This window comes from Eleginops maclovinus, chromosome 18 (genome assembly GCF_036324505.1).
Source record: "Eleginops maclovinus isolate JMC-PN-2008 ecotype Puerto Natales chromosome 18, JC_Emac_rtc_rv5, whole genome shotgun sequence".
NCBI classification, from domain to species: domain Eukaryota; kingdom Metazoa; phylum Chordata; class Actinopteri; order Perciformes; family Eleginopidae; genus Eleginops; species Eleginops maclovinus.
The window spans coordinates 769,821-793,149 of NC_086366.1; the positions used below are offsets into that span (position 1 = coordinate 769,821).

A 23,329-nucleotide genomic window follows, 5' to 3' on the forward strand; every position below is an offset into this window, starting at 1 on the left:
GATGAAAATGCTGTGATTGGCTGTTTGTGTTGCAGGGGCTGAGAGGAGATACAGGTGAACCGGGCTTTCCAGGACAATCAGGACCAGCCGGACTTCCTGTAAAATCTTTACAGACTTTATTTAAATGTCTGTCACTGATGCGTCAACCTGCTGACATCAACTCTTGCCTTGTGCTCTTTATTACATTTAGGGAAATCCAGGGTTGTCAGGACTAGCAGGAGAGAAGGTACGTGTGCTATTAATCATCGATGCATTTTCACAAACAAACTCATCTTGTTGTTACCCACGGGAACAAAGTCAGTGCCAAATCATCAAACAGTGCACCAACAAAGAGGTGATGTTTGGAAAGTTCACAATCAGAATCAGAATCCCTTGATTGATCCCACAGAGGGGACATTTAAAGGTGCTACAGCAGCAACAGAGACAGAGACAGGTTTACAGAGACAGAGACAGATTTACAGAGACAGAGACAGATTTACAGAGACAGGGACAGAGACAGAGACAGATTTACAGAGACAGATTTACAGAGACAGAGACAGATTTACAGAGACAGATTTACAGAGACAGAGACAGATTTACAGAGACAGATTTACAGAGACAGAGACAGATTTACAGAGACAGGGACAGAGACAGATTTACAGAGACAGATTTACAGAGACAGAGACAGATTTACAGAGACAGAGACAGATTTACAGAGACAGCTTTACAGAGACAGAGACAGCTTTACAGAGACAGAGACAGATTTACAGAGACAGATTTACAGAGACAGATTTACAGAGACAGATTTACAGAGACAGATTTACAGAGACAACTTTACAGAGACAGATTTACAGAGACAGGGACAGATCTACAGAGACAGCTTTACAGAGACAGAGACAGCTTTACAGAGACAGAGACAGATTTACAGAGACAGATTTACAGAGACAACTTTACAGAGACAGATTTACAGAGACAGAGACAGATTTACAGAGACAGATTTACAGAGACAACTTTACAGAGACAGATTTACAGAGACAACTTTACAGAGACAGATTTACAGAGACAACTTTACAGAGACAGATTTACAGAGACAGAGACAGATTTACAGAGACAGCTTTACAGAGACAGATTTACAGAGACAGAGACAGATTTACAGAGACAGGGACAGATTTACAGAGACAGATTTACAGAGACAGATTTACAGAGACAGAGACAGATTTACAGAGACAGGGACAGATTTACAGAGACAGATTTACAGAGACAGATTTACAGAGACAGAGACAGAGACAGCTTTACAGAGACAGATTTACAGAGACAGATTTACAGAGACAGATTTACAGAGACAGAGACAGAGACAGATTTACAGAGACAGATTTACAGAGACAGATTTACAGAGACAGCTTTAAAGAGACAGATTTACAGAGACAGATTTACAGAGACAGATTTACAGAGACAGCTTTACAGAGACAGAGACAGATCTACAGAGACAGAGACAGATCTACAGAGACAGAGACAGATCTACAGAGACAGATCTACAGAGACAGAGACAGATCTACAGAGACAGATCTACAGAGACAGATTTACAGAGACAGATTTACAGAGACAGAGACAGATCTACAGAGACAGAGACAGATCTACAGAGACAGAGACAGATCTACAGAGACAGATCTACAGAGACAGATCTACAGAGACAGATCTACAGAGACAGAGACAGATCTACAGAGACAGAGACAGATCTACAGAGACAGATCTACAGAGACAGATCTACAGAGACAGATTTACAGAGACAGAGACAGATCTACAGAGACAGAGACAGATCTACAGAGACAGATCTACAGAGACAGATTTACAGAGACAGAGGTTGCTCACCCTAAGTGTTGTTAATTTAAAGTGCATCAAGAATTAGATGGACTTTGAGAGCAAAGCAAAGAGTCTATGATACATGTTCAGTCATTGATGAAAACTGTTCTGTATTTAGCTGCAAATGTTATAGCAGGACATGATTGAGTTAACGAGTTGAAGGCATGTGATTTGAGTCTGCGATCACTCTCCCCTGATGACGCTGTGCTTGTGTTTCAGGGTCAGGAGGGTCCCAGTCCAGTCATACCAGGCCCCCGCGGACAGAAGGTGAGCTGACGGGTCTGAAAGAAACATTATGCTAATGCTAATGCTAAAGCTAATTCCTTAATAGCCACGTCACCTGTAAAATGTTACACTCAGTTTCTAAAATGTTTCCAATCTGTAAAACAACCTCTTCATCTTCATCTTCATCTTCCTCATCATCATCCTCATAATCACCATCATCATCATCATCACCAGCAGCTGTGTTTGATTTTCAGGGTTATCGCGGTCCGCCGGGGATTCCTGGACAGAAAGGAATTAAACTTTATGCTGAAGGACCCAAAGAACTGAAGGTTTGTCCGTCCGTCGGTTCAGCCGTGCGTCCGTCCTCTTGTTTCGGTCCTCTGATTTTATTGTTTGTATTTAAGGGAGAGCCAGGTGACGTTGGAGCCAAGGATTGTCGTGGTTTACCTGTAAGTAAAACCTGTCTCCCAGTCTGATGACCTGTCTGTCTGTCAGAAACTTTTTCAGTCCTTCTGTTTATTATCAGAGTCAGATTAACTGTGTTTTCTCCACCAGGGTGTGCCGGGGAAACTGGGGGTCAAAGGAGAAAAGGGCGGGCCAGGAGATCCAGGCTCACTGGTAAGAGACATTTATCATACCGATATGATATGGATTCAAAATCAATTCAGATTCATGACTTAACGAGCTGGTTGTTGAATATTTGTAGGAAATGCATGTTTGGGTTTATGCCCCTGGAAGGGCCCTATTGTGCGTGTGTGGGTTTGCCCTTTCCTGTGGCGTGTTCTATAGGGTTTTGTGCATGTGAGTGGTTTAAGAGGCGGGACATCTCTTATTGGTTTGACCACAACAGAGCCGGCCAGCTAACCCATCAGATATTTTCAAAATAAGGGTACACAAAGTACATAAATAGAAAACATGTACTGGATATGAAATGCTGCCTTTACCAAAGACACTTTCTAACACTTTGAATAAACAATTCAAATTCATTGAGAAATATTCAATATATTTTACCCCGAGAATCAGCATTTGTTGTAAATCTATCACTTTACCCTACGAGAATATCCAAAACGTTTTCTATTGTAAATACTTTCATCTCTGAGGATGTATGTGTTTAGCTTTAATCATTTAGATTCTCCTACATGTACATATTTTGGAAATGTTCTCTGAGTATAGCGCCTCTTTTTCGGGCTCTCTAATATATATCTTTTCTTCTACGATAACCATAATACTCTGCTTTGTGTTTCAGGGTAAACCAGGGAAGGATGGACTCCTTGGAGAGCTGGGAGAACAGGTAACAAGCTAAGCTAACAAGAATGCTAGCCATGCATTTGCAGTGTGGACAGCCTGTCATAACGGGGACTGTTTCTGCAGGGGGACGCAGGGGATCGTGGGTACGTCGGACCTCCGGGTATAGAAGGATCCACGGTGAGTTATTGATTGAATGATTGTCAAAAACCGTAAGCTTGGTTTAGTAAAAGACTTCATCAGGAAGCTGTGGAAGTCCAGAGTTTCTCATAAAGTAGCATCTGTGAAACGTTTCCTCTGTGGTTAGATCAGGAGAAACTCAATATTGAATCCTGAGGTCTTTTCCAGTTTGGATCCTGTGTGATCGCACAGTGGTCAACATGAGATGCTGGAAGATTGTGATGTTGTTGTTGTTTCTATTATGCAGTATGTCGTTCTAATGCCATCACTGTTGAGTTTAGGCTCTCTTTTATATTAACCTGGAATCTTAACGCTATTAAGGTTCAGGCTTCAGATGAGCCCGGTGGGGTGCCTCGTCCTACACAGTTTTTCATCTGTTATCTAAACTCAACTGGATTCAAAAGGAACGGTATTAACAAAGACAGAGCAACTCATATATTCAACTCCTGTATAAAAGTATAGAGAACACAGAGAGGGATCTGTCCTCTGTCTCAGAAGTTATGGCGTCCCTCAGGGAAGCATCCTGGAGCCTCTGATACTTAGTGTGTGTGTGTGTGCGTGTGTGTGTGTGTGTGTGTGTGTGTGTGTGTGTGTGTGTGTGTGTGTGTGTGTGTGTGTGTGTGTGTGTGTGTGTGTGTGTGTGTGTGTGTGTGTGTGTGTGTGTGTGTGTGTGTGTGTGTGTGTGTGTGTGTGTGTGTAGGGGGAGAAAGGTGATCGTGGTTTTCCAGGTCTTCCAGGAGAGGTGAGTCCTTTTTCAGATTCAACATTTGTGTTTAATGGATCCGTTCGTCTGACTGGTGGTTGGAGTTGTTGATACACGCTGTAGGGTACAACAGGACAGAACGTTTGTCTGTGAAATCAAAGTGTTCGGCCTTTCTGTGTTTCTGTATTTTCTTTATCAGACGGTTTTCCAACACATGTTCCTGAATGGCCAGCGCGGTGTCCCCGGGGCCCGCGGACCGTCAGGAGTCCGAGGAGAAGAAGGTAGTATCAACATTAAGGGGAAACCACTGCTTACATCCCCTGCAAAGTTCAGATTTCACACGCTGTTTTCAATCTTACACATGGCTGCATGTTACGTCTCTGTGCGTTTCCTTTGTGGAATGTGACATCACTAAATGAAGTCGTACTTTTGATGAATCATAAAATAAGTAGCTATAGTCAGAGATATCTGTCTGGATCAGTCTGTGATTTTGGGGAGGATTTCTGTTACATCAGCTTCCCAGCATCACTCTGATCCTGTGTTTCAAGTCATGTGATCTGATGACTTCAGTCTCGTGACGGTGCTCAGTCCTGCTCTTCTTCTGTGGTTTCTTTAAGGACTCATTGGATTTCCTGGACTGCAGGGCGAGCCAGGTAAACTCCGCCAGAGTTCAGGACTCAGTTCTTCTGTATTGACAGTGAGAGTCTAAATAAAGATTGTTCCTTCTCCCTCCAGGTGTGGCTTCCAATGGTCCACCTGGCCCCCAGGGGCCCCCAGGCTCAACTGGACCCAAAGGAGAATCAGGAGAGCCGGGGCCCCTTATCGTCGGCCCCCCGGGACGGACTGGAGTTCCAGGAGTGGAAGGAGAACCAGGCGACCCAGGAAACCCAGGTGAGGGCTTTAAAGGTGTTTTCTAGGGGTGTGACGGTTCGTCCCTCGGTTTGGGGTCATAGTCCCAAATGCATAATTCCAGGTTTGTTGTTATTTATTTTGAACAGCAGTGCAAGTGTCACTAAACACATAAGGAACTCCAACATTTAGAATCATTAACTCACACAGTTAAAAACCACAAGCCGGACCACACACACTCAGATGGCCATATTATCTATAATGGCTAGAAAGCTTCAATAAGCTGTAAAACTCAAAAGAATGTCTTGAAAGTATTACAGAATACATATTAAGAAAGGGTTTCCATCCCTTTCAATCACAAGATCTGAAATAAATACAGTGATGAATCCAAAACTTTAGGAGCAATGTCTGACATCAGTAATTAACCTGTGAGTTTGTGAGGCCATCATGCCTAAATAAAGCTGCTCGAGCTTTACTCCATTTTGTCTACATTGTCAGTAGTGAGGGCAGATCTGCTGGCGGTAACTATGCAGGTACAGCAAAGGAACAATGAGCCAACCTGTCCCCTCGAGGATAAGCGGACTCATTAGCCTTCCACCAGGCGAGAGGGTTTGAATCGATGGAAATGCACTCCTTTGCCATGTAGGCAAACACTTTGTCCGCCAACCGCTGCTTCAAATCAGGCGGGTTACTCTGGCCAGGTTTAAAGAGTGGGCTAAAAAGTTTTTCCATGGCTGACTTCTTTGAGGGGGGGGGTGCAGCCTCTGACTCTGCTGTCGCTGGCAATGAAGTGGCCTGTGATGTAATCGCTGGACTGGCCTCTTGTCTCAGTGGTCTCTGCAGTACAACATGAGAGAAGCAGGAAATAGGTTCAGTGACCATTGTTACGATGAGATGTTTGGTGAAGACAAGATAAGCTATTTAAAATACGGGAAATATCTCCACAGTATAACATTAGTACATAGATAGAATGGGAGGATGAAACCCTCTTTATTGTCACATGCACACAGCAGAGCACACAGTGAAATTGGTCCTCTGCATTTAACCCATCCTAGTACTAGGAGCAGTGGGCAGCTATTCTGCAGCTTCTGCTCTGATTCAATGATTCTCAGTGTGTTGAACCTCGGATGCAGAGCTGTGCACTTGTGAAGGAGGTCCTGCAGCCCAGCGTCAGAGTGTCTTTTTGCAGATGTTCCCTGATGCCGTGCTTGACTTCCCTGACAGTGGGAGTGTCCTCGTCGTTTTGTTGCATAGATTTCAAGATCATGGTTTTAAGTTTTAAGGATCCGAGAAACCGATGGTGCCGTTTCAGTGCTCAGTATTGTGGTGACTGTCTTCAGAGGTCTCATAATCTCAATCACATTCTCTGAGACTCTTACCTCCTGGTCAGGCAGATTGGCAATATCCTTGTTCTTCAGGGACCTTAGTGCAGAGTAAACAGCCGATTGCTGTTCAAGATAGCGCTCAACCATTTCATAGCTGGAGTTCCAGCCTGTGTGTTGGCAAGTGAAGCATCTCCTGCTTCTGCTCCAAAATATGTGCAGCCGTTGTGCTGCGGTGGAAAAAAGAAACAGCTCTTCTGATTTCCCCACGAGTGGAGATACCTGGTTGACTGCCATCGCTTTCTGTGATGCTAAGTTAATGTATGGGCAAAGCATCCTATTTGTGGACCCCGTCCTGCTTCACTGACAGTGTTAACAATGTCTCTTGCATTGTCAGTGGTCACTGCGATAGTTTTGGGCTTTTCAGGTTTATACTCTGCTACTGCCTCGTGTAGCTTCGCAGGTTCGGGTGCTAGTGTGCTGTTCATTCACAGGGCGTGTAAGGAGAACTGGACTTTTCTTTTCCCACTCCGAGTTGATGAAGTGTGGGGTCACTGAGATAACTTTCAGTAGCACGGGAGGTCCATACATCTGTTGTTAGTCAGGGACCACGGACTGGCTCATGTGCGCACGGGATGGGACACTATAGCGAGGCTCGAGCACTTTCAATAAATATTTGAAGCCGGGGTCCTCTACTATAGCATATGGGCGCATAGCCGTTGAGATGTATATGCCAAAAGCTTCTGTCTTTTCTTTTGGTCTCTCTGCTTCATGTTGGCTTCTTAAAAACAGCGGGGATCAGCTGTTGAACTGCTGTTCTCTTTAGCCGGGCTCCGGTGATTGGCACATCTGGGTGATGCCTTATGATATGATTTAGCTTGTTTGACCTGTTACTGTTAGCATACCGCTGTGGAGCCACGCCGACACGCCGTGCTCGTCCGATCCACCACTCGCACTCCATCGTTGTAGCGGAACCTGAAATGTTCCCACAGCTGATCTAAAAGAGGCAGGTGTGTCTTCTTGCTGTGTGTTATCTGAACTCGCCATACTTCTCTTCCTTTTGTTCGTTCTGTTTTCTTCTGGTTTCATTTGTTGTTTAAGAGGGAATGGATACTGCCCTGAGTGACAGACTTTTTTCCCGCCCGTAAAAACAGGCGTAGTCGTCGTGCCACTGGACGAATGTGAATACCGTCACAGCCCTACGGTTTTCTGTCTTAGAGTTTGTCTTAGAGACGCCCTATTCTGCTTCTTACTTCAACAATTAATTTTCAGAAGGAAAGATGATTATTCTTTTTCAAAGAATAGATGCAAACAGATCTCACAGGTCACAAGAACGTGTCAAACAAGATGTTTTCATTCACAGCACATTTATTTGAGCATCAACTCATAGAACTGTGAATTTTCGACTTAGTTTCATTTCTTGGAAGAGTCAATTGAAGTGGAGGGGAACGAATAACCAGAAAACTGCACCAAACTAAAGGAAAATGTACCTGTGTATTTCTATTTTTCACTTTCATGTCAGGTCCCTTTGTGGAAGAAGTTGGTCTTACAGGAAACAAAGGTGTAAAAGGCCCGATTGGATTTCCTGGAATCAGAGGGGAGAATGGACAGACAGGTAAGGGGGGGGAGGAAGGGGAGGTCAGATTCAAAGACTTGATAAAACATGAAATTCCAGTCTGACCCGAGCTTTACGCAAAACAGCAGATTCACTTTGGAATTCTGGAATAGGATAAAAGATGCTTCTGATGAGTTTTGAGGCTGTTTAGTCTAACTCATGGATTTTTGTATATCAGGTGAGAAGGGGGGGTTGTGCTCGGTTTGCCCGTCTGTTGTGGGCTCCCCCGGACCTCCAGGCAGAGAAGGAGAGCCAGGTGAAGTCGGGTTGATGGGTAAGAAAATACTTATTCATTTACTCTGATGATCTAAGCTACCAGTCATGTGATCCTTAGAGCTACTCTACAGTATGTTTTTGAAGTTGTTTCAAACAAAACAAATGCTTTTCTGAAAACCTATCAGACTTTCGTCTTGAAATCTCACAATTCTGACTTTTTCTCAAACCTCAGATTTTTTTCAGAAAATCTCAGAATTCTGTATTTCTTCTCAAAATCCTGTCTTTCTTCCATCTTGAGGGAACATGCGCAGCTAAAAGTTACTAAAAGCTAAGTCAACTCACCTGTCTGTGGTGTTTAATTCCCAGGGTCAACCGGGTTTCCTGGACCCAAAGGTCATAACGGGGTGAAAGGTGTTGGAGGACCACCTGGTCCACAGGTAAGCCCACCTTTATGTTGTGCTCCATACAGTGGCTTGCAAAAGTATTCACCCCCCCCCCCCCCACCCCCCACCCCCCACCCCCCCTTGGCATTGTTCATGTTTTGTTGCCTCACAACCTGGAAGTAAAATGGATTGCTTGAGGGTTTGCATCATTGCATTTACAGAACATGCCTTCAACTTTGAAGATGTGTTTTTTTTATAGTGAAGCAAACAACAAAGAGCACAAAACAACAGAAGGCCTCAGCGTGCAGAACTACTCACCCCCTGATGTCAGTGCTTTGTAGAGCCACCTTTTGCGGCAATTACAGCTGCAAGTCGCTTTTGATAAGTCTCTATGAGCTTGCCACATCTTGCCACTGGGATTTTTGCCCATTCCTCATGGCAACACTTCTCCAGCTCCTTGATGTTGGATGGTTTCCGCTTGTGAACAGCAGTCTTCAAGTCAAACCAGAGATTCTCAATTGGATGGAGGTCTGGGCTTTGACTAAGCCGTTCCAACACTTTTAAATTTTCCCCGTTAAACCATTCCAGTGTTGCTTTAGCAGGATGCTTCGGGTCATTGTCCAGCTGGAAGGTGAGCGTCTGTCCCAGTCTCAAGTCACAGGCTGACTGGCACCATCCATCTTTCCCTCGCCTCGGACCAGTTTCCCAGTCCCTGCTGCTGATGTTTCACTGGGATGGTGTTCTTGGGGTGATGGGATGTGTTGGGTTTCCGCCAGACATAGCGTTTCCCTTGTTGGCCGAAAAGTTCAATTTTAGTCTCATCAGACCAGAGCCCCTTCAGCCATACATTTAGGGAGTCGGACACATGCCTTTTGGCAAACCCAAAAGGAGTCTTCTTATCTTTAACACTAAGGAATGGTTTTCTGGCCACTCTTCCATGAAGCCCAGCTCCATAGAGTGTGCGGCTTACTGTGGTCCTATGCACAGACACTCCAGTCTCTGCTGTGGAACTCTGCAGCTCCTTCAGGGTCATCTTTGGTGTCTCTGTTGCCTCTCTGATTAATGCCCTCCTGGCCCGGTCTGTGAGTTTTGGTGGGCGGCCCTGTCTTGGCAGGTTTGATGTGGTCCCACATTCTTTCCGGTTGAAGATTATGGATTTGATGGTTCGGGGGTCACCATAACTCAACCCTGACTTATGTTTCTCAATAACTTTGTCCCTGACTTGTTTGGAGAGCCCCTTGGTCTTCATGGTGTGATGCCTCTTGCTTGGTGGTGTTGCAGGCTGTGGGGCCTTTCAGAAAAGGTGTGTTTGTACTGACAGATCATGTGACACTTAGATGGCGCACAGGTGGACTTCATTTCACTAATTGTGTGGCTTCTGAAGGTAATTGGTTGCACCAGAAGAAGCATCTTCACAGCTGAGGGGGTGAATACACATGTTCAGTTGTATTTAAAACAAATCTGTTGTATATGTGTTGCTCATTTCACTCCAACGTAGACTTTTTAGTGCAGATCCATCCCATAACATCCAGGTTAAAAAACATTGAAACTACAGGTTGTAATTTAACAAAATAGATAAGAAGCCAAAGGGGGGGGGGGGGGGGGGGGGGGGGGGGGGTACTTTTGCAGGGCGCTGTATATCTGGAACAAACTACCATGAATCTGACTTTTTCACCCAAAGACTGTTTGATGCTTCATTAAATCAATCACTTTTCACTCAACGACACACACACACACACACACACACACACACACACACACACACACACACACACACACACACACACACACACACACACACACACACACACACACACACACACACACACACATACAACACACACACACACACACACACACACACACACACACACACACACACACACACACACACACACACACACACACACACACACACACACACACACACACACACACACACACACCTCACACACACACACACACACACACACACACACACACACACACACACACACTCACCACACACACACACACCACACCACACACTCACCACACACACACACACACACACATACATACACACACATACACACACACACACACACACTCACCACACACACACACACACACACACACACACACACACACACACTCACCTCGCTCACACACTGTGTCAATATCGTCTCTCTGTATTCAGGGCCCCTTTGGTACCCCCGGCCACCCCGGCTCCCCAGGACCGGTTGGGGACCCTGGCGTCATGCAGAGGGTGGGGCAGAACGGTGAGGATGGGGACCAGGGACCCCCGGGACCCCCAGGTCCCGAGGGGATGGACGGATCTCCAGGATTTACAGGAACGAAAGGTGTTCGAGGACAGAAAGGAAATCCTGTGAGTATCAGAGCCGTTCCAAACCAGAACCCCAGAGACCTGGAACTCAGACAGGGCAGCGAGCAGGTCTGGATTCAGCTGTGTTTTTGAATATATCGGTTTTAGTAGGTTTACACAAACAAGGAATTAGCTTTGGTGTAAAAGATGCAAAGATAGACAGAGAAAGAAGAACACTTTTAAAGAAAGAGGCAAAAAATGATGCTGTTATCAAAGCAATTCTGAGCAATGTTTGAGTTCATATTAATAAGACAACATTTACAGAACATATTCAGAGGTAAGAAGTTGAGTACAGTAAAATAAAATATAACAAATACTATGTTCAAAGTGGAGAGCTGTGCAGATTTAGAGGCTCTGTGATGTCCTCTCAATTCACCGCGTAACAATAGACATGGAAAGGGTGAGGGTCCTGGGGGAGGCAGTTCCAGCGGAGGGCGCCAACCCTCCCTTTCCCTGCCCACATCAACCAGCTCTGACTGGGGAAATGAGGCCAGATATCAGTGTAGTTATGGCAACGACAAACTGAAGTCGCTCATCCAACAATGCAGTATAATATATATGAGATACAAACAGTAACTGTAATGAGTGGCGAGAAGAACCCAAATAAAGTAGTGTGGCCTGTGAGTTGTGTTATGAGACGTTGTTAGATTGGATACTTTTATGAATACCAGTTTGGGAGAGAACTGTCTCGGGCGACAACTTTGACTTCTATTTAGAGTTATTCTATTTAATCTACATTGTCATGAAACCCAATTTCCCTGGGATGAATGTTATCTGATTTAATACAAACCTGTGAAGCTCTCCTGTGAGCCACCTATTACTCTGAGCTTCCTGTCCCTTAATAATTGATTTCGCCAGCAGCTGGAGCCGGAGTGCAGTATTTATGACCCTACACACTGTGTCTCCATCCATAGTGCTGCAGACTATTTAATACGCCGTGCAAAGGAAACGTTTCAACACTGATCCAAGGGGGAACAATCCAAGATGGTGGTCATTTTCAATACGCCACCAATGATGGTTGGAAATGTTACCATGAAATGTCTTTTATGAATCCAAATCTCAAAACTGAGCCAAACCATCACAATAACCTGCCACACTCTAGGGTTTCCTAACATGCATAAGGGGTGGGGGTGGTGGAGGTATTTTAGGGTGTAATAACAGAGGAAGTACTGGCTAACACAGAAGACTGGTTAGTGTGGTTTATTGTTCCAAATGCTTTCTCTTTAGTCCCACATCTGAACACGCTGTGTTTGGACACAAAGAAAAGAAGCTCTGAAGACGTTTCCAATGTTTCTTCCCCTGCACAAATAATTCAATACTGAAATCACCAAACTGATCCAGGAGTCTTAATGTCAGTTTTGGAAAATGGTCGTCATCTTGAAATGTAAATTGTCTAACAGGTTTTTTTAATAAACGGCCCCAGAGGAATGAGCATGGACTCTCTAATTCTTGCTCCCACTTTTGAAAGATTGTGTCTGCTAGAGGAGAGGAGTGTCTTCTTCTCAGAGTTTATATTTAGATTATGTTTCTCTCCACTCCTGCTCTCAGGGGCCTCTAGGGGCTAAAGGTGAGCAGGGCCCTCTCGGGGAGACTGGTGGCAGAGGACCATTGGGTCAGATGGGACCTCCAGGACTTCCTGGAATTGGAGAGCCAGGACCTCCAGGAAGTAAAGGCAATGTGGGGGTCCTGGGGCCAAGAGGGGATCCTGGGAGACCAGGTGAGAACTCAGGGGCCCAAACCCCGATTTAGGGAAGCCATATGCTAAATTCTCAGGTGTTTCATGTGCATGAATTGAAATACTGTGAAAGAGTAAGGGTGTGAGGTAGTGCCAGAGGGTTGGAGCAGGAGACGTTTGCTCCATAGCATGTACTCCAGCGAGAGACTTGGTATGGGTTTCATGCTGTCTCTGCAGAAACTGCGGGCCTTTAATAAACAACACTGATGCTTCTATCGGATCCAACAACCTCCACAGGCACTGCGAGGCTGAGAGGGCACATTACCCAAAGGCTCAAACCTATGTGTACACATGCATGACGATGGATATCTCAACCTAAATTGTGAACGGTGTATTCAGACAACAGCGCTGTCACTCTGCTTGTTCATTCAGGGGGAAAAGGTTCTCCGGGGGAAATCAAAACCTCTCCAGGAGACCCAGGACAGAAAGGAGAGAAAGGTTTACCTGGAAACCCCGGACCTGAAGGTGAGCCTCAGGAAACCCAACAGCACTTTCAAAGGTCTGAGTTTAAACGTATGCACCGTTTTTATATCTACCAACCCAACGTGCTGCTGTCTCCGCTGCTCTCAGGTGTGACGGGGCCTCTAGGTGTACCAGGATCTGTCGGTCCAAAGGGAGAAAGAGGAGATGAAGGATTTTCTGTCCAGGGGCCCCCAGGCTTTCCCGGGGTCAAAGGTCAGGTTTATGAACGTGTTGACTCAAACACAGAGTTCAAAGAAGATCATAAGTAACAGCTATTCTTTGATTGGATTGGATTAGGACTCAAGGGCCCTCCAGGAGCTCCAGGTTTAACAACTTATGGTATCAAGGGACGGGCAGGTCCATCAGGCCCCCCAGGGATGCCAGGCCCCAAGGTAACATGGACGGGAACAGAGAGGAAGACCTCACCAGAAGTCATGTTGAGTCTCATGCTCTGATTGGTTACTCACTCTGTGTTGATGTCCGTGGTTACAGGGCACGAGCGGCTTCGGATTTCCAGGTCAGCAGGGTCGGTCGGGCCCCCAGGGGGAAGATGGCTCTGTTGGGCCCCAAGGAAATTCCGGACCCCAGGGATCAGATGGATTGCCAGGATTTCCAGGAGTAGACGGACCTCCCGGACCCAAAGGTACCTGATTTAACGTGTGAGGACCCTGACGGTGTGAAGCGGAACTTGACTGAACTGAAGTGTCTCTCAGGGCGGAGTGGTCTGGATGGTGTCTCTGGTCCGGTTGGAACTGTTGGACCCTGTTTAGCTGGACCCCCCGGACCTGAAGGAGAGCAGGGACAGTTTGGGCTCATCGGGTTCACAGGTAGAGAGTCTCTGTCCGAATACAACGCAATATGATAATCCTTCCTTGATGTACTCACACAGGTGGGTGTGTGTATGCTTTATAACACTTTACACACACAGTTCAAGAACCACTAGGAAAGCCCTAAATATCCTGAATGCTTCTATGCATGCCTCATGTACTGAGCATGTGCTTTATAGCATGAGCGCATTTCCACATCATGCTAATATGTATAGAAACATTCAAAGGACTCAAATAATCCTTAGAATTTATATGCTTTACCTTCAAACAACAAATACTTGTTTAGAGGCGATGCATGCATGTCTACGGTGCAGTACCACGCTCAAACAGAGGGTGGGGCCAAACCAACACTGGAGGCCAGAACAACAGCAGCTCCATCTGAAACATCAGCAGTCTGAGACGGAAAGCTGTCTCCGTGCTAATGGGGATCTAATAAAGAAACAAGGCGTTTAACAGAGAATCAGAATACCTTTATCCGTACCACAGAGGGGACATTTACATCGTTACAGCAAGTAAAGAGACGGACAGCTTAATATAAGTAAGAAGCATCCGTAAAAAATATCAAAACTCAAGTAAAGAACTCCCAGCAGACAACACAGTCAGAGAGCTCCCTTGTCTCAGAGTAAGCCTGTCTTGCAGGAGGACGGGGCCTAAAGGGTTTGAATGGTGACCCTGGGCGACCTGGCGTGGGATTCCCGGGGCCTCAGGGGCCTTATGGGGCCCCAGGGATTGATGGAGCTCCAGGGTCAGTGGGGGAAGTTGGTCCCGAAGGCCAGAACGGGGCCAATGGGGAGCCAGGAAGCACAGGTAAGGAGGCGTGGCCAAACAAATCCATCCTACCTGTGAGTAAAGATCGATGAAGTGTCCTCACTAGTATTCTAAACTCAAACATGTAGGTCTCAGAGGGGACGTGGGCCCTCCAGGAACCCTCGGGTGTCCGGGGGATGAAGGGCAACCAGGAGAGACTGGACCACCCGGACTGAGAGGTTTCATCGATCAATCAGTCCATCAGTCCATCCGTTCTGCCGGACCGTTACTGTGTGTGACCTTTTTCTCTGTCGGCAGGGGAGAAGGGTGTAGACGGGATCTGGGGTTCTCAGGGGCCCCAGGGGCCTCAGGGGGACCGGGGATTCACTGGACCAAAAGGACTCCAAACAGATGTGGAGGTGCACGGGGATCCTGGAGATCCTGGAGACAGGGGTAATATTTTGCTCAGTGTTGCATGAAAACAGCAGAAGTAGTTAGTGAGGAACCTGGGTACGAGTCTGTCTTTAAGAAGACAGCGACATCGAGACGGCCCCCCTTAGTTTGTGGTCTACTGGTTTTAAAGCCTCGAGTTGGACATTTCACAAACACAGTATGTGGTCTCGTAGACGGGTTTAAGTCCTGAGGATCCTCCTTCACTTTCCTCGTGGCACTTTCTATTAAGGCCAAAGACAAGTGGAAATAAAAAGGATCATTATTTTGACTAATGGACTGCGGCCCAGTCCAGGTGTGTTGTTCTGTCTGTCTCACACTTGTCTTTCTGCTTCCTGTCTCACCCTCAGGGCCCAAAGGTTCCACTGGTACCAAAGGAGACAGGGGCCTTCAAGGGCCACAGGGTCCCGATGGCAGCAGCGGCCAACCAGGATTTGGCGGTCCACAAGGTGAACTGAACAGCACTTTATTTTTGGCAGTCCAAGTGAAGGTATGCATGTCCGATGAATATAGGACTATAACGGAGATTTGATGGATATGTTCCTGTCAGGACCTCCTGGAGACCCCGGCAAGGAAGGAGAGAGAGGTCCTCCCGGTCCTTGTGGACTCAACGGACAACAAGGAGAGATGGGGAAGCCAGGTACAGTCCCCCTGTCCTTCCTGTCCCCACAACTTTATATTAAAAGTGCCTTTCAACATGAGGTTTATGGAGAGCCTCTAGTGGCTGCTCAGGGAACTGCAGCCAGGACCCTTCAACGGGATGGTTTTTGGCCCTCGAGTCTGATCTTTGAGACCTCTGTGTTGTAAGATGAAGTGGAGCATTAATTAGAAGGGAATGGAAATACTCAAGTGAAAGAACTGCAAATCTGTACTTTAGGAGGGAATACACCCCACCACGGTCTTGGTGCTACTGAAGAGTCAAAGATTTAAAAACTCAATTAAATAACATGATGCAGAAGCTGAGCAGTCTTTCAGAGAAGAGAAACATCTGATCCACTCAGAATGTTTAAAAGAAGTTTGAATTTTATCTAAAAAGACAACATTTTAAAAAGAAGTTCGGATTATGAAAAAGTAATCGGACATTTTTAGAAGTCGAAATTCTGAGAAATAAATCTGAAGTTTGAAAAGAAAATCAAATGGAGAAAAAATCAGAGACAGAAATAGCACATTTTTAAAAGATGATGATTGGGGCCACATGAAGAAGGAATTAGAATAATGATAAAATAGTGGGGCCTTTTGAAAAGTCGAACTTTAAAAACAAAGTCAAAGTATTGAAAAAAAGTCGGATCTTTTGGCTAAAACTTTTGTAGAGATAGTCAGAAATTACAAAAACTTGAAAATGGGACAAAATGTGTGAATTTTTAAAGAAAATGATTACGGCCACATGAAGCAGGAGTTAGAGTAATGAGGACAAAGTGGGACACTTTAAAAAGTCGAAATTTGGAAAAAAAAAGTGAAGTTTGAAAAGAAAATCAAAAGGAGGAAAAATCAGCAGACTGAAACCGAGTGCCTGGAGAAAGTGTAAAAGCTGCAGTGTCCTCGATGTCCCCGAGAATAACAAAGACCCTCAGTGAAGCTCCAGCCCGGGCTCCTCTCTAAACTGTACAGCTCATTAAAGGACAGTTCAAAGCAGCTGATGTCTCTCAGGGTTACTGCATGAGGTCATTGGTTTCCCATGAATTAATGATGATGTAAACATTTGAAATGCAGCTTTAAGAGTTTCTCAGTTAAAGGTTTCAATAAATCAGACTCTGATGGAGCAGCTGGACCTCTCTATAGAGGCTGTTTCCTTCCAAATAGTTGTTGTGCTGGTCAGGGGGTTCTTGGCGGGGAACATTATTGAACAAGGTTTGAGAACAGGTGCTTTAGAAGATCATATTTACATATCTTTTTTTCTGTCCAGGCTCCAAAGGGGGGAAAGGTGGTGCAGGGCCTTGTGGGGAACCTGGACCGGATGGAACACCAGGACCCGGAGGACTTAAAGGTGCTAAAGGTGAACCGAGTCCACCCGGACCAGGATCTAAAGGATCTCCAGGAGAACAGGTAGCACATACATACATACAGGGACATACCGACGCTAACGCAACATTTCCAGAGGAGTTATTTCCCATTGAGCTGAGTTCTGTCAGAAGCTGACCCTCTTCAAACTTCAAAACCACAATAAAACGTCTCCTCCTTTCAGGGTAATGCAGGGTGTTCAGGGTCCCCGGGGCCGACGGGGCAACCAGGGGAGGAAGGAGACCCTGGTCCTCCAGGAGATAGTGGCCCCTGTGGCCCCAAAGGACAGTCCGGGCCCCCGGGATGTAGAGGTATGATTGATTACATATCACACATCCTATATCTGCAGTTTATCCAGTTTATAAATCACATATCATTTGGGCTTATTCTTTTGCAGCATGATGTTAGAATACATCTTTAATAAACGTTTCGTAAAAAATGTTTAGACATGACACAATCAGAATTACTCTATCCATCCCTAACTGGGACTCTTTGTTTTTACAGCAGCAAAGCACAATATGGAGCAGAACAAATAATTAGAAATAAAAACAAGAAATATGAAATGAAATAGTGGAAAGAGAGGCTATGGAGCAAGCTGCACTTGAGCTCCGCTCGGCCTCTGAGCGGTGGAAACACAAGGGGTGCTACAGGCTGGAACCAGAAAAGCGCCAGAGAAGCTAAAGATTGGATCTTAAACCGGATCCGGTTTGGTAGAAAAGGGGCACATAATGAATCTCTACAGTCTCTAATAAAGGCTCTGAAACAAATCTTTGAAAATAATTGATTAACTATAACTACGGCTCAAAACCGTCTCAAGGCGTTCTTCTCCTGTGAAATACAGATTGTTTGGAGAGCAGTGGGTTCAGGGCCAGGGTTTTGATAGAGCAGGTCGTAACATGCCTCCATTAATGTGTCTGTCTCTCCAGGTCCTCCTGGGAATCCTGGTGGAAAGGGTTTTGATGGTCCACCCGGGAGAAACAGCCCTGAAGGACCCACCGGCCTCACAGGTACCCAAACCAGAGTTTACTCATACAGATCTAAAGACTTTAATGTGGTTTACTTATGTCTTCATTTTCAGGGAACAAGGGGGCCCCTGGAGATCCTGGTCCAGCTGGTCCCAGAGGGAACCAGGGGCAGGATGGGATACCTGGTCCTCCTGGGGAGAAAGGAGATATGGGAGGTAGGACCCCGGCTTAATGATTCTGAATCCACCGTACGTGTTGAGAACAGTTTCAGTTTTAGTGTGAAACCCAGTCTGGTGCTGGTCTGGATCTCTGATTGGTTGGTTTTCTGTCTCCCAGCTCCTGGAATAGGGTCTCGGGGCCCTGACGGGAATACGGGTCCACCTGGTGAGTCCTTATCTGGGATCACAAGTTCAGTTTTCATTCAGAATTAAAGACGAGAGTTTAAAACACACACTCTCCTCAGGGTGTGTTGGAGATGAGGGTCCTCCTGGGGCCTGTGGACCACCCGGCCCCCCGGGTCCTGGGGGAAACCCAGGGTTTTCTGGTCCTCCTGGACCACCGGGCCCTGCTGGTTGTCCTGGCAAGGAGGGAGTCTGCATTGAAGGCGTCAAAGGAGAAAAAGGAGTCCCTGGAGAACACGGCCCCAAAGGTGAGCTTTACCTCATATTTGTGCTTCAGTATCAGCAGTGTCTGTGGACCCCCGGGCCTCTTCCTGAAACTCTGCGGAGGATTCGTGTGAAGCGATGGCCTACGGTGGAACAAAGGAAGTTCAGATTTAAATCACGATCAACTCGAAAACGCCGCCAGGTGTTTGTTTTTTCGGTGAGGTAATGAAGCGTTTCTCTGCAGGTCCCACAGGGTACCGAGGTCCTCCTGGTCCGCCGGGTCCTGGGTTTAAAGGAGATGAGGGAGTTAAAGGAGCAAGAGGAAACGCAGGACCAGCTGGTAACCCTGGGGACCCTGGACCCCGGGGCCAGCCGGTCAGTACATCCCATAGTTATGAATCAGAAAAGATAAAGGTGGAACTGAATCTATAACCAGAGTGAATCTGACACCGAACTCTGAAAACGAAATACTCTTTGACCTCAGGAAACTGAAGGAGATTTGATTGGATTTTCAAAATAAGAATCTTTATTTTTTACACGATTGTTTTCTTTGACAGGGTGAAGACAAACCACCAGGCCCACAGGGACAGAAAGGCATGATGGGAGATACTGGAGTCACTGGACCTGTTGGTGAGGATCTTAAGCAGAAAAATCTCTGTGTAAAACAAACGTTTAGTTCAGCAGGATGATCTCCACATGCTAACACCACTTTATGATTTCTGGAGTAAGAAGCTATCGCTAGGCTACAGAGGAACTACAGCACGGTCACATGACGTCACCTCACCACCGCTAAGCTAAAGGCGGCTAATGTTGGGCTATGAAGGAACTACAGCACGGTCACATGACTTCACCTCACCACCGCTAAGCTAAAGGAGGCTAATGTTGGGCTATAAAGGAACTACAGCACGGTCACATGACTTCACCTCACCACCGCTAAGCTAAAGGAGGCTAATGTTGGGCTATAAAGGAACTACAGCACGGTCACATGACTTCACGTCACCACCGCTAAGCTAAAGGAGGCTAATGTTGGGTTATAAAGGAACTACAGCACGGTCACATGACGTCACCTCACCACCGCTAAGCTAAAGGCGGCTAATGTTGGGCTATGAAGGAACTACAGCACGGTCACATGACTTCACCTCACCACCGCTAAGCTAAAGGAGGCTAATGTTGGGCTATAAAGGAACTACAGCACGGTCACATGACTTCACGTCACCACCGCTAAGCTAAAGGCGGCTAATGTTGGGCTATAGAGGAACTACAGCACGGTCACATTTGTAAATCAGCAGTGGGTTATTTACTGACTGACTTTATGTCATGGGAGGAACTGGAAGTGACTCGTTTTTAGATGTTGATTACTGCACTCTAATATGACGGAGCACAAAACTAATATTAAAAAATATGAATATTAGATAGTGGTGTATTTGAGTAATGGATGCCCTCCTCCCAGCACTATGACACCACAGGGGTCCACAGTGCATTAAAGAGAGACACCCAGTGGTCCTGACTCAGCGTTATTTGACGGTTGTGAACTCTGTGACCTTTTGGCTCGTTTTGTGTTTCAGGTGTGAAGGGCGTGGTCGGACCAGCAGGTAGCGATGGCCCAAGAGGACCCCCGGGACCACCTGGGAGGAGAGGTGACATAATTTAATACTTGATACAGAGCGTACTGCCTCTGTACCGAGAACTAGCATGTTTATCACATGTTTTATCACATGTTTTATCACATGTTTTATCACATGTTTTATCACATGTTTTATCACATGTTTTATCATGATGCAAGCTTTAAGTTAAGACACGATACAAGATGTTGGGGTGCCATCCTGTCCCAGTGCACGGTCACTGGGTGGAGTATGATACTCACCCACCCATGTTACACATCCAATAAGTGCCACAACTGAACACTCCCCCCTGCAGGCCTGCGGGGGGAGGATGTACCCAGAAACGTGGTGCTGCTGCCAGGGAACAAGGGCTCAGCTGGCCTCCTGGGGTACCCAGGAGAAAACGGATCCCCGGGGATCAGAGGGACACCTGGAGGTCCAGGTGAGTCTGGAATATTTGGCTGTGAGAAACAAAGACCATACATGTTGCTTTATGTACGGGCGGATTTGAAACAGATCTGTGTTTCGTGGCTGCAGGTATAAAAGGATTAGTCGGGAGGGGGGGCAGGCCAGGGCCCAGAGGCCGCCCTGGAGTGAATGGGGAAGAGGGGGATCCAGGTTTCCCTGGATCTAAAGGTAAGAACTACAGCATGCCTCTTCCTCCATTATATGAGAGTTCAGAGACGTGGTTCGGGGTCTCTGCATCAGACCCATCCTGCCGTCTCTAACAATGAGTAAACAGAGACTGTTTTCAGGTATTCTTGGTGAACGAGGACTGGTCGGTGCTAAAGGTAATCCCGGTCGACCCGGTCCATGCCGGGACGCTCCGGAGCACGACGGCTTCCTCTTCACCAGACACAGCCAGGAACTCTTTATCCCAGAATGCCCTGCAGGAACCACCCTGATGTACAGCGGGTACTCGCTGCTGTTCATCAACGGGAACAACCGAGCGCACGGACAAGACCTGGGTACCTAAATATTTACTGCAGTACTGCACTCATGTTCAGTTTTGAGAAGTACTTTACTTTGTTAAGTTAAGATAACCCTTATAGCGGGTTTGCAAATGTTCGCCACAGTAGGATTTACCGAGGAGTGGCGGTACGACACAGAAAGACGTCATTGACTAATTACACCTCTCTCTCTCTCTCTCTCTCTCTCCCTCTCTCTCTCTCTCTCTCTCTCTCTCTCTCTCTCTCTGCAGGTACATTAGGTAGTTGTTTACCTCGCTTTACCACCATGCCCTTCCTGTTCTGCAACACCGACAACACCTGCCGCTACGCCTCCCGCAACGACTACTCCTATTGGCTGTCCACCGACCAACCAATGCCGGGCAGCATGCCGCTGATCTCAGGGGACTCTCTGAAGGACTACATCAGCCGGTAACACACACACACACACACACACACACACACACACACACACATACACACACACACACACACACACACACACACACACACACACACACACACACACACACACACACACACACATACACACACACACACACACACACACACACACACACACACACACACACTACAGGAAGTATTATAGATGTATTTGAACCTCTTAAATAAACCCCCGGTCCTGTCTTGAAGGTGTTCGGTGTGCGAGGCCCGGGCCAACGTGATCACCGTCCACAGTCAAACCAGCGAGATCCCAGAGTGTCCGTCGGGATGGGACCCGCTCTGGTTCGGATACTCCTTCGTCATGGTGAGATCCAGATGTGACGGGCAGATGTAAAAGCAGATTTTCAGTTTAACACGCTGAGTGGTAAATAAAGAAAGTGGGCTGCATCTGGTTCAAATCGTTGGTAGTTTTTGCTAAAATGATGAATCCATGTGGTCTACAATGAGTGGACCTTTGACCTTTGCTGCTGCTGGTTTACAGGAGACGGGGGTTGGGGCCGAGGGCTCGGGCCAGCCTCTGGCCTCTCCGGGGTCCTGCCTGCAAAACTTCCGGAAGATTCCCTTCATCGAGTGTCACGGGAGAGGAACCTGCAACTACTACACCGACTCCTACAGCTACTGGCTGGCTGCCCTCAACCCCAACGACATGTTCAGGTACCGTTAACGACACGTTCAGGTACCGTTAACGACACGTTCAGGTACCGTTAACGACACGTTCAGGTACCGCTAACGAAACGTTCAGGTACCGCTAACGACACGTTCAGGTACTGTTAACGACACGTTCAGGTACCGCTAACGACATGTTCAGGTACCGTTAATGACACGTTCAGGTACCGCTAACGACATGTTCAGGTACCGTTAACGACATGTTCAGGTACCGTTAATGACACGTTCAGGTACCGTTAACGAAACGTTCAGGTACCGTTAACGAGACGTTCAGGTACCGTTAACGAGACGTTCAGGTACCGCTAACGACACGTTCAGGTACTGTTAACGACACGTTCAGGTACCGCTAACGACATGTTCAGGTACCGTTAACGACATGTTCAGGTACCGTTAATGACACGTTCAGGTACCGTTAACGAAACGTTCAGGTACCGTTAACGAGACGTTCAGGTACCGTTAACGAGACGTTCAGGTACCGTTAATGACACGTTCAGGTACCGTTAACGACACGTTCAGGTACCGTTAATGACACGTTCAGGTACCGTTAACGACATGTTCAGGTACCGTTAATGACACGTTCAGGTACCGTTAACGACACGTTCAGGTACCGTTAACGAGACGTTCAGGTACCGTTAACGAGACGTTCAGGTACCGTTAATGACACGTTCAGGTACCGTTAACGACACGTTCAGGTACCGCTAACGAAACGTTCAGGTACCGTTAATGAGACGTTCAGGTACCGTTAACGACACGTTCAGGTACCGTTGATGAGACGTTCAGGTACCGTTAACGACAGGTTCAGGTACCGCTAACGAGACGTTCAGGTACCGTTGATGAGACGTTCAGGTACCGTTAACGACACGTTCAGGTACCGCTAACGAGACGTTCAGGTACCGTTAACGACACGTTCAGGTACCGT

General features: G+C 46.6%; 1 protein-coding gene across 1 annotated transcript in view; it reads left to right on the forward strand.

Annotated features, from left to right (window-relative positions):
* Positions 1-23,329, forward strand: part of col4a3 (collagen, type IV, alpha 3) — a 36,228-nt gene that overhangs the window by 10,153 nt on the left and 2,746 nt on the right. The window contains exons 10-51 of the mRNA XM_063907692.1: positions 36-98; positions 191-226; positions 2,059-2,106; positions 2,319-2,393; positions 2,469-2,513; positions 2,620-2,682; positions 3,311-3,355; positions 3,436-3,489; positions 4,190-4,231; positions 4,392-4,473; positions 4,810-4,845; positions 4,928-5,083; positions 7,886-7,978; positions 8,157-8,252; positions 8,561-8,631; positions 10,757-10,945; positions 12,491-12,659; positions 13,050-13,142; positions 13,248-13,352; positions 13,437-13,531; positions 13,632-13,782; positions 13,853-13,966; positions 14,606-14,773; positions 14,863-14,952; positions 15,032-15,166; positions 15,514-15,612; positions 15,714-15,803; positions 17,067-17,206; positions 17,346-17,472; positions 18,088-18,168; positions 18,240-18,341; positions 18,463-18,510; positions 18,590-18,775; positions 18,976-19,106; positions 19,289-19,361; positions 20,297-20,368; positions 20,649-20,774; positions 20,870-20,968; positions 21,088-21,300; positions 21,534-21,711; positions 21,934-22,048; positions 22,226-22,398. Of these exons, the coding sequence (XP_063763762.1) occupies positions 36-98; positions 191-226; positions 2,059-2,106; positions 2,319-2,393; positions 2,469-2,513; positions 2,620-2,682; positions 3,311-3,355; positions 3,436-3,489; positions 4,190-4,231; positions 4,392-4,473; positions 4,810-4,845; positions 4,928-5,083; positions 7,886-7,978; positions 8,157-8,252; positions 8,561-8,631; positions 10,757-10,945; positions 12,491-12,659; positions 13,050-13,142; positions 13,248-13,352; positions 13,437-13,531; positions 13,632-13,782; positions 13,853-13,966; positions 14,606-14,773; positions 14,863-14,952; positions 15,032-15,166; positions 15,514-15,612; positions 15,714-15,803; positions 17,067-17,206; positions 17,346-17,472; positions 18,088-18,168; positions 18,240-18,341; positions 18,463-18,510; positions 18,590-18,775; positions 18,976-19,106; positions 19,289-19,361; positions 20,297-20,368; positions 20,649-20,774; positions 20,870-20,968; positions 21,088-21,300; positions 21,534-21,711; positions 21,934-22,048; positions 22,226-22,398 (4,367 nt within the window). The remainder of the gene's footprint in view (positions 1-35; positions 99-190; positions 227-2,058; positions 2,107-2,318; positions 2,394-2,468; positions 2,514-2,619; positions 2,683-3,310; positions 3,356-3,435; positions 3,490-4,189; positions 4,232-4,391; positions 4,474-4,809; positions 4,846-4,927; positions 5,084-7,885; positions 7,979-8,156; positions 8,253-8,560; positions 8,632-10,756; positions 10,946-12,490; positions 12,660-13,049; positions 13,143-13,247; positions 13,353-13,436; positions 13,532-13,631; positions 13,783-13,852; positions 13,967-14,605; positions 14,774-14,862; positions 14,953-15,031; positions 15,167-15,513; positions 15,613-15,713; positions 15,804-17,066; positions 17,207-17,345; positions 17,473-18,087; positions 18,169-18,239; positions 18,342-18,462; positions 18,511-18,589; positions 18,776-18,975; positions 19,107-19,288; positions 19,362-20,296; positions 20,369-20,648; positions 20,775-20,869; positions 20,969-21,087; positions 21,301-21,533; positions 21,712-21,933; positions 22,049-22,225; positions 22,399-23,329) is intronic.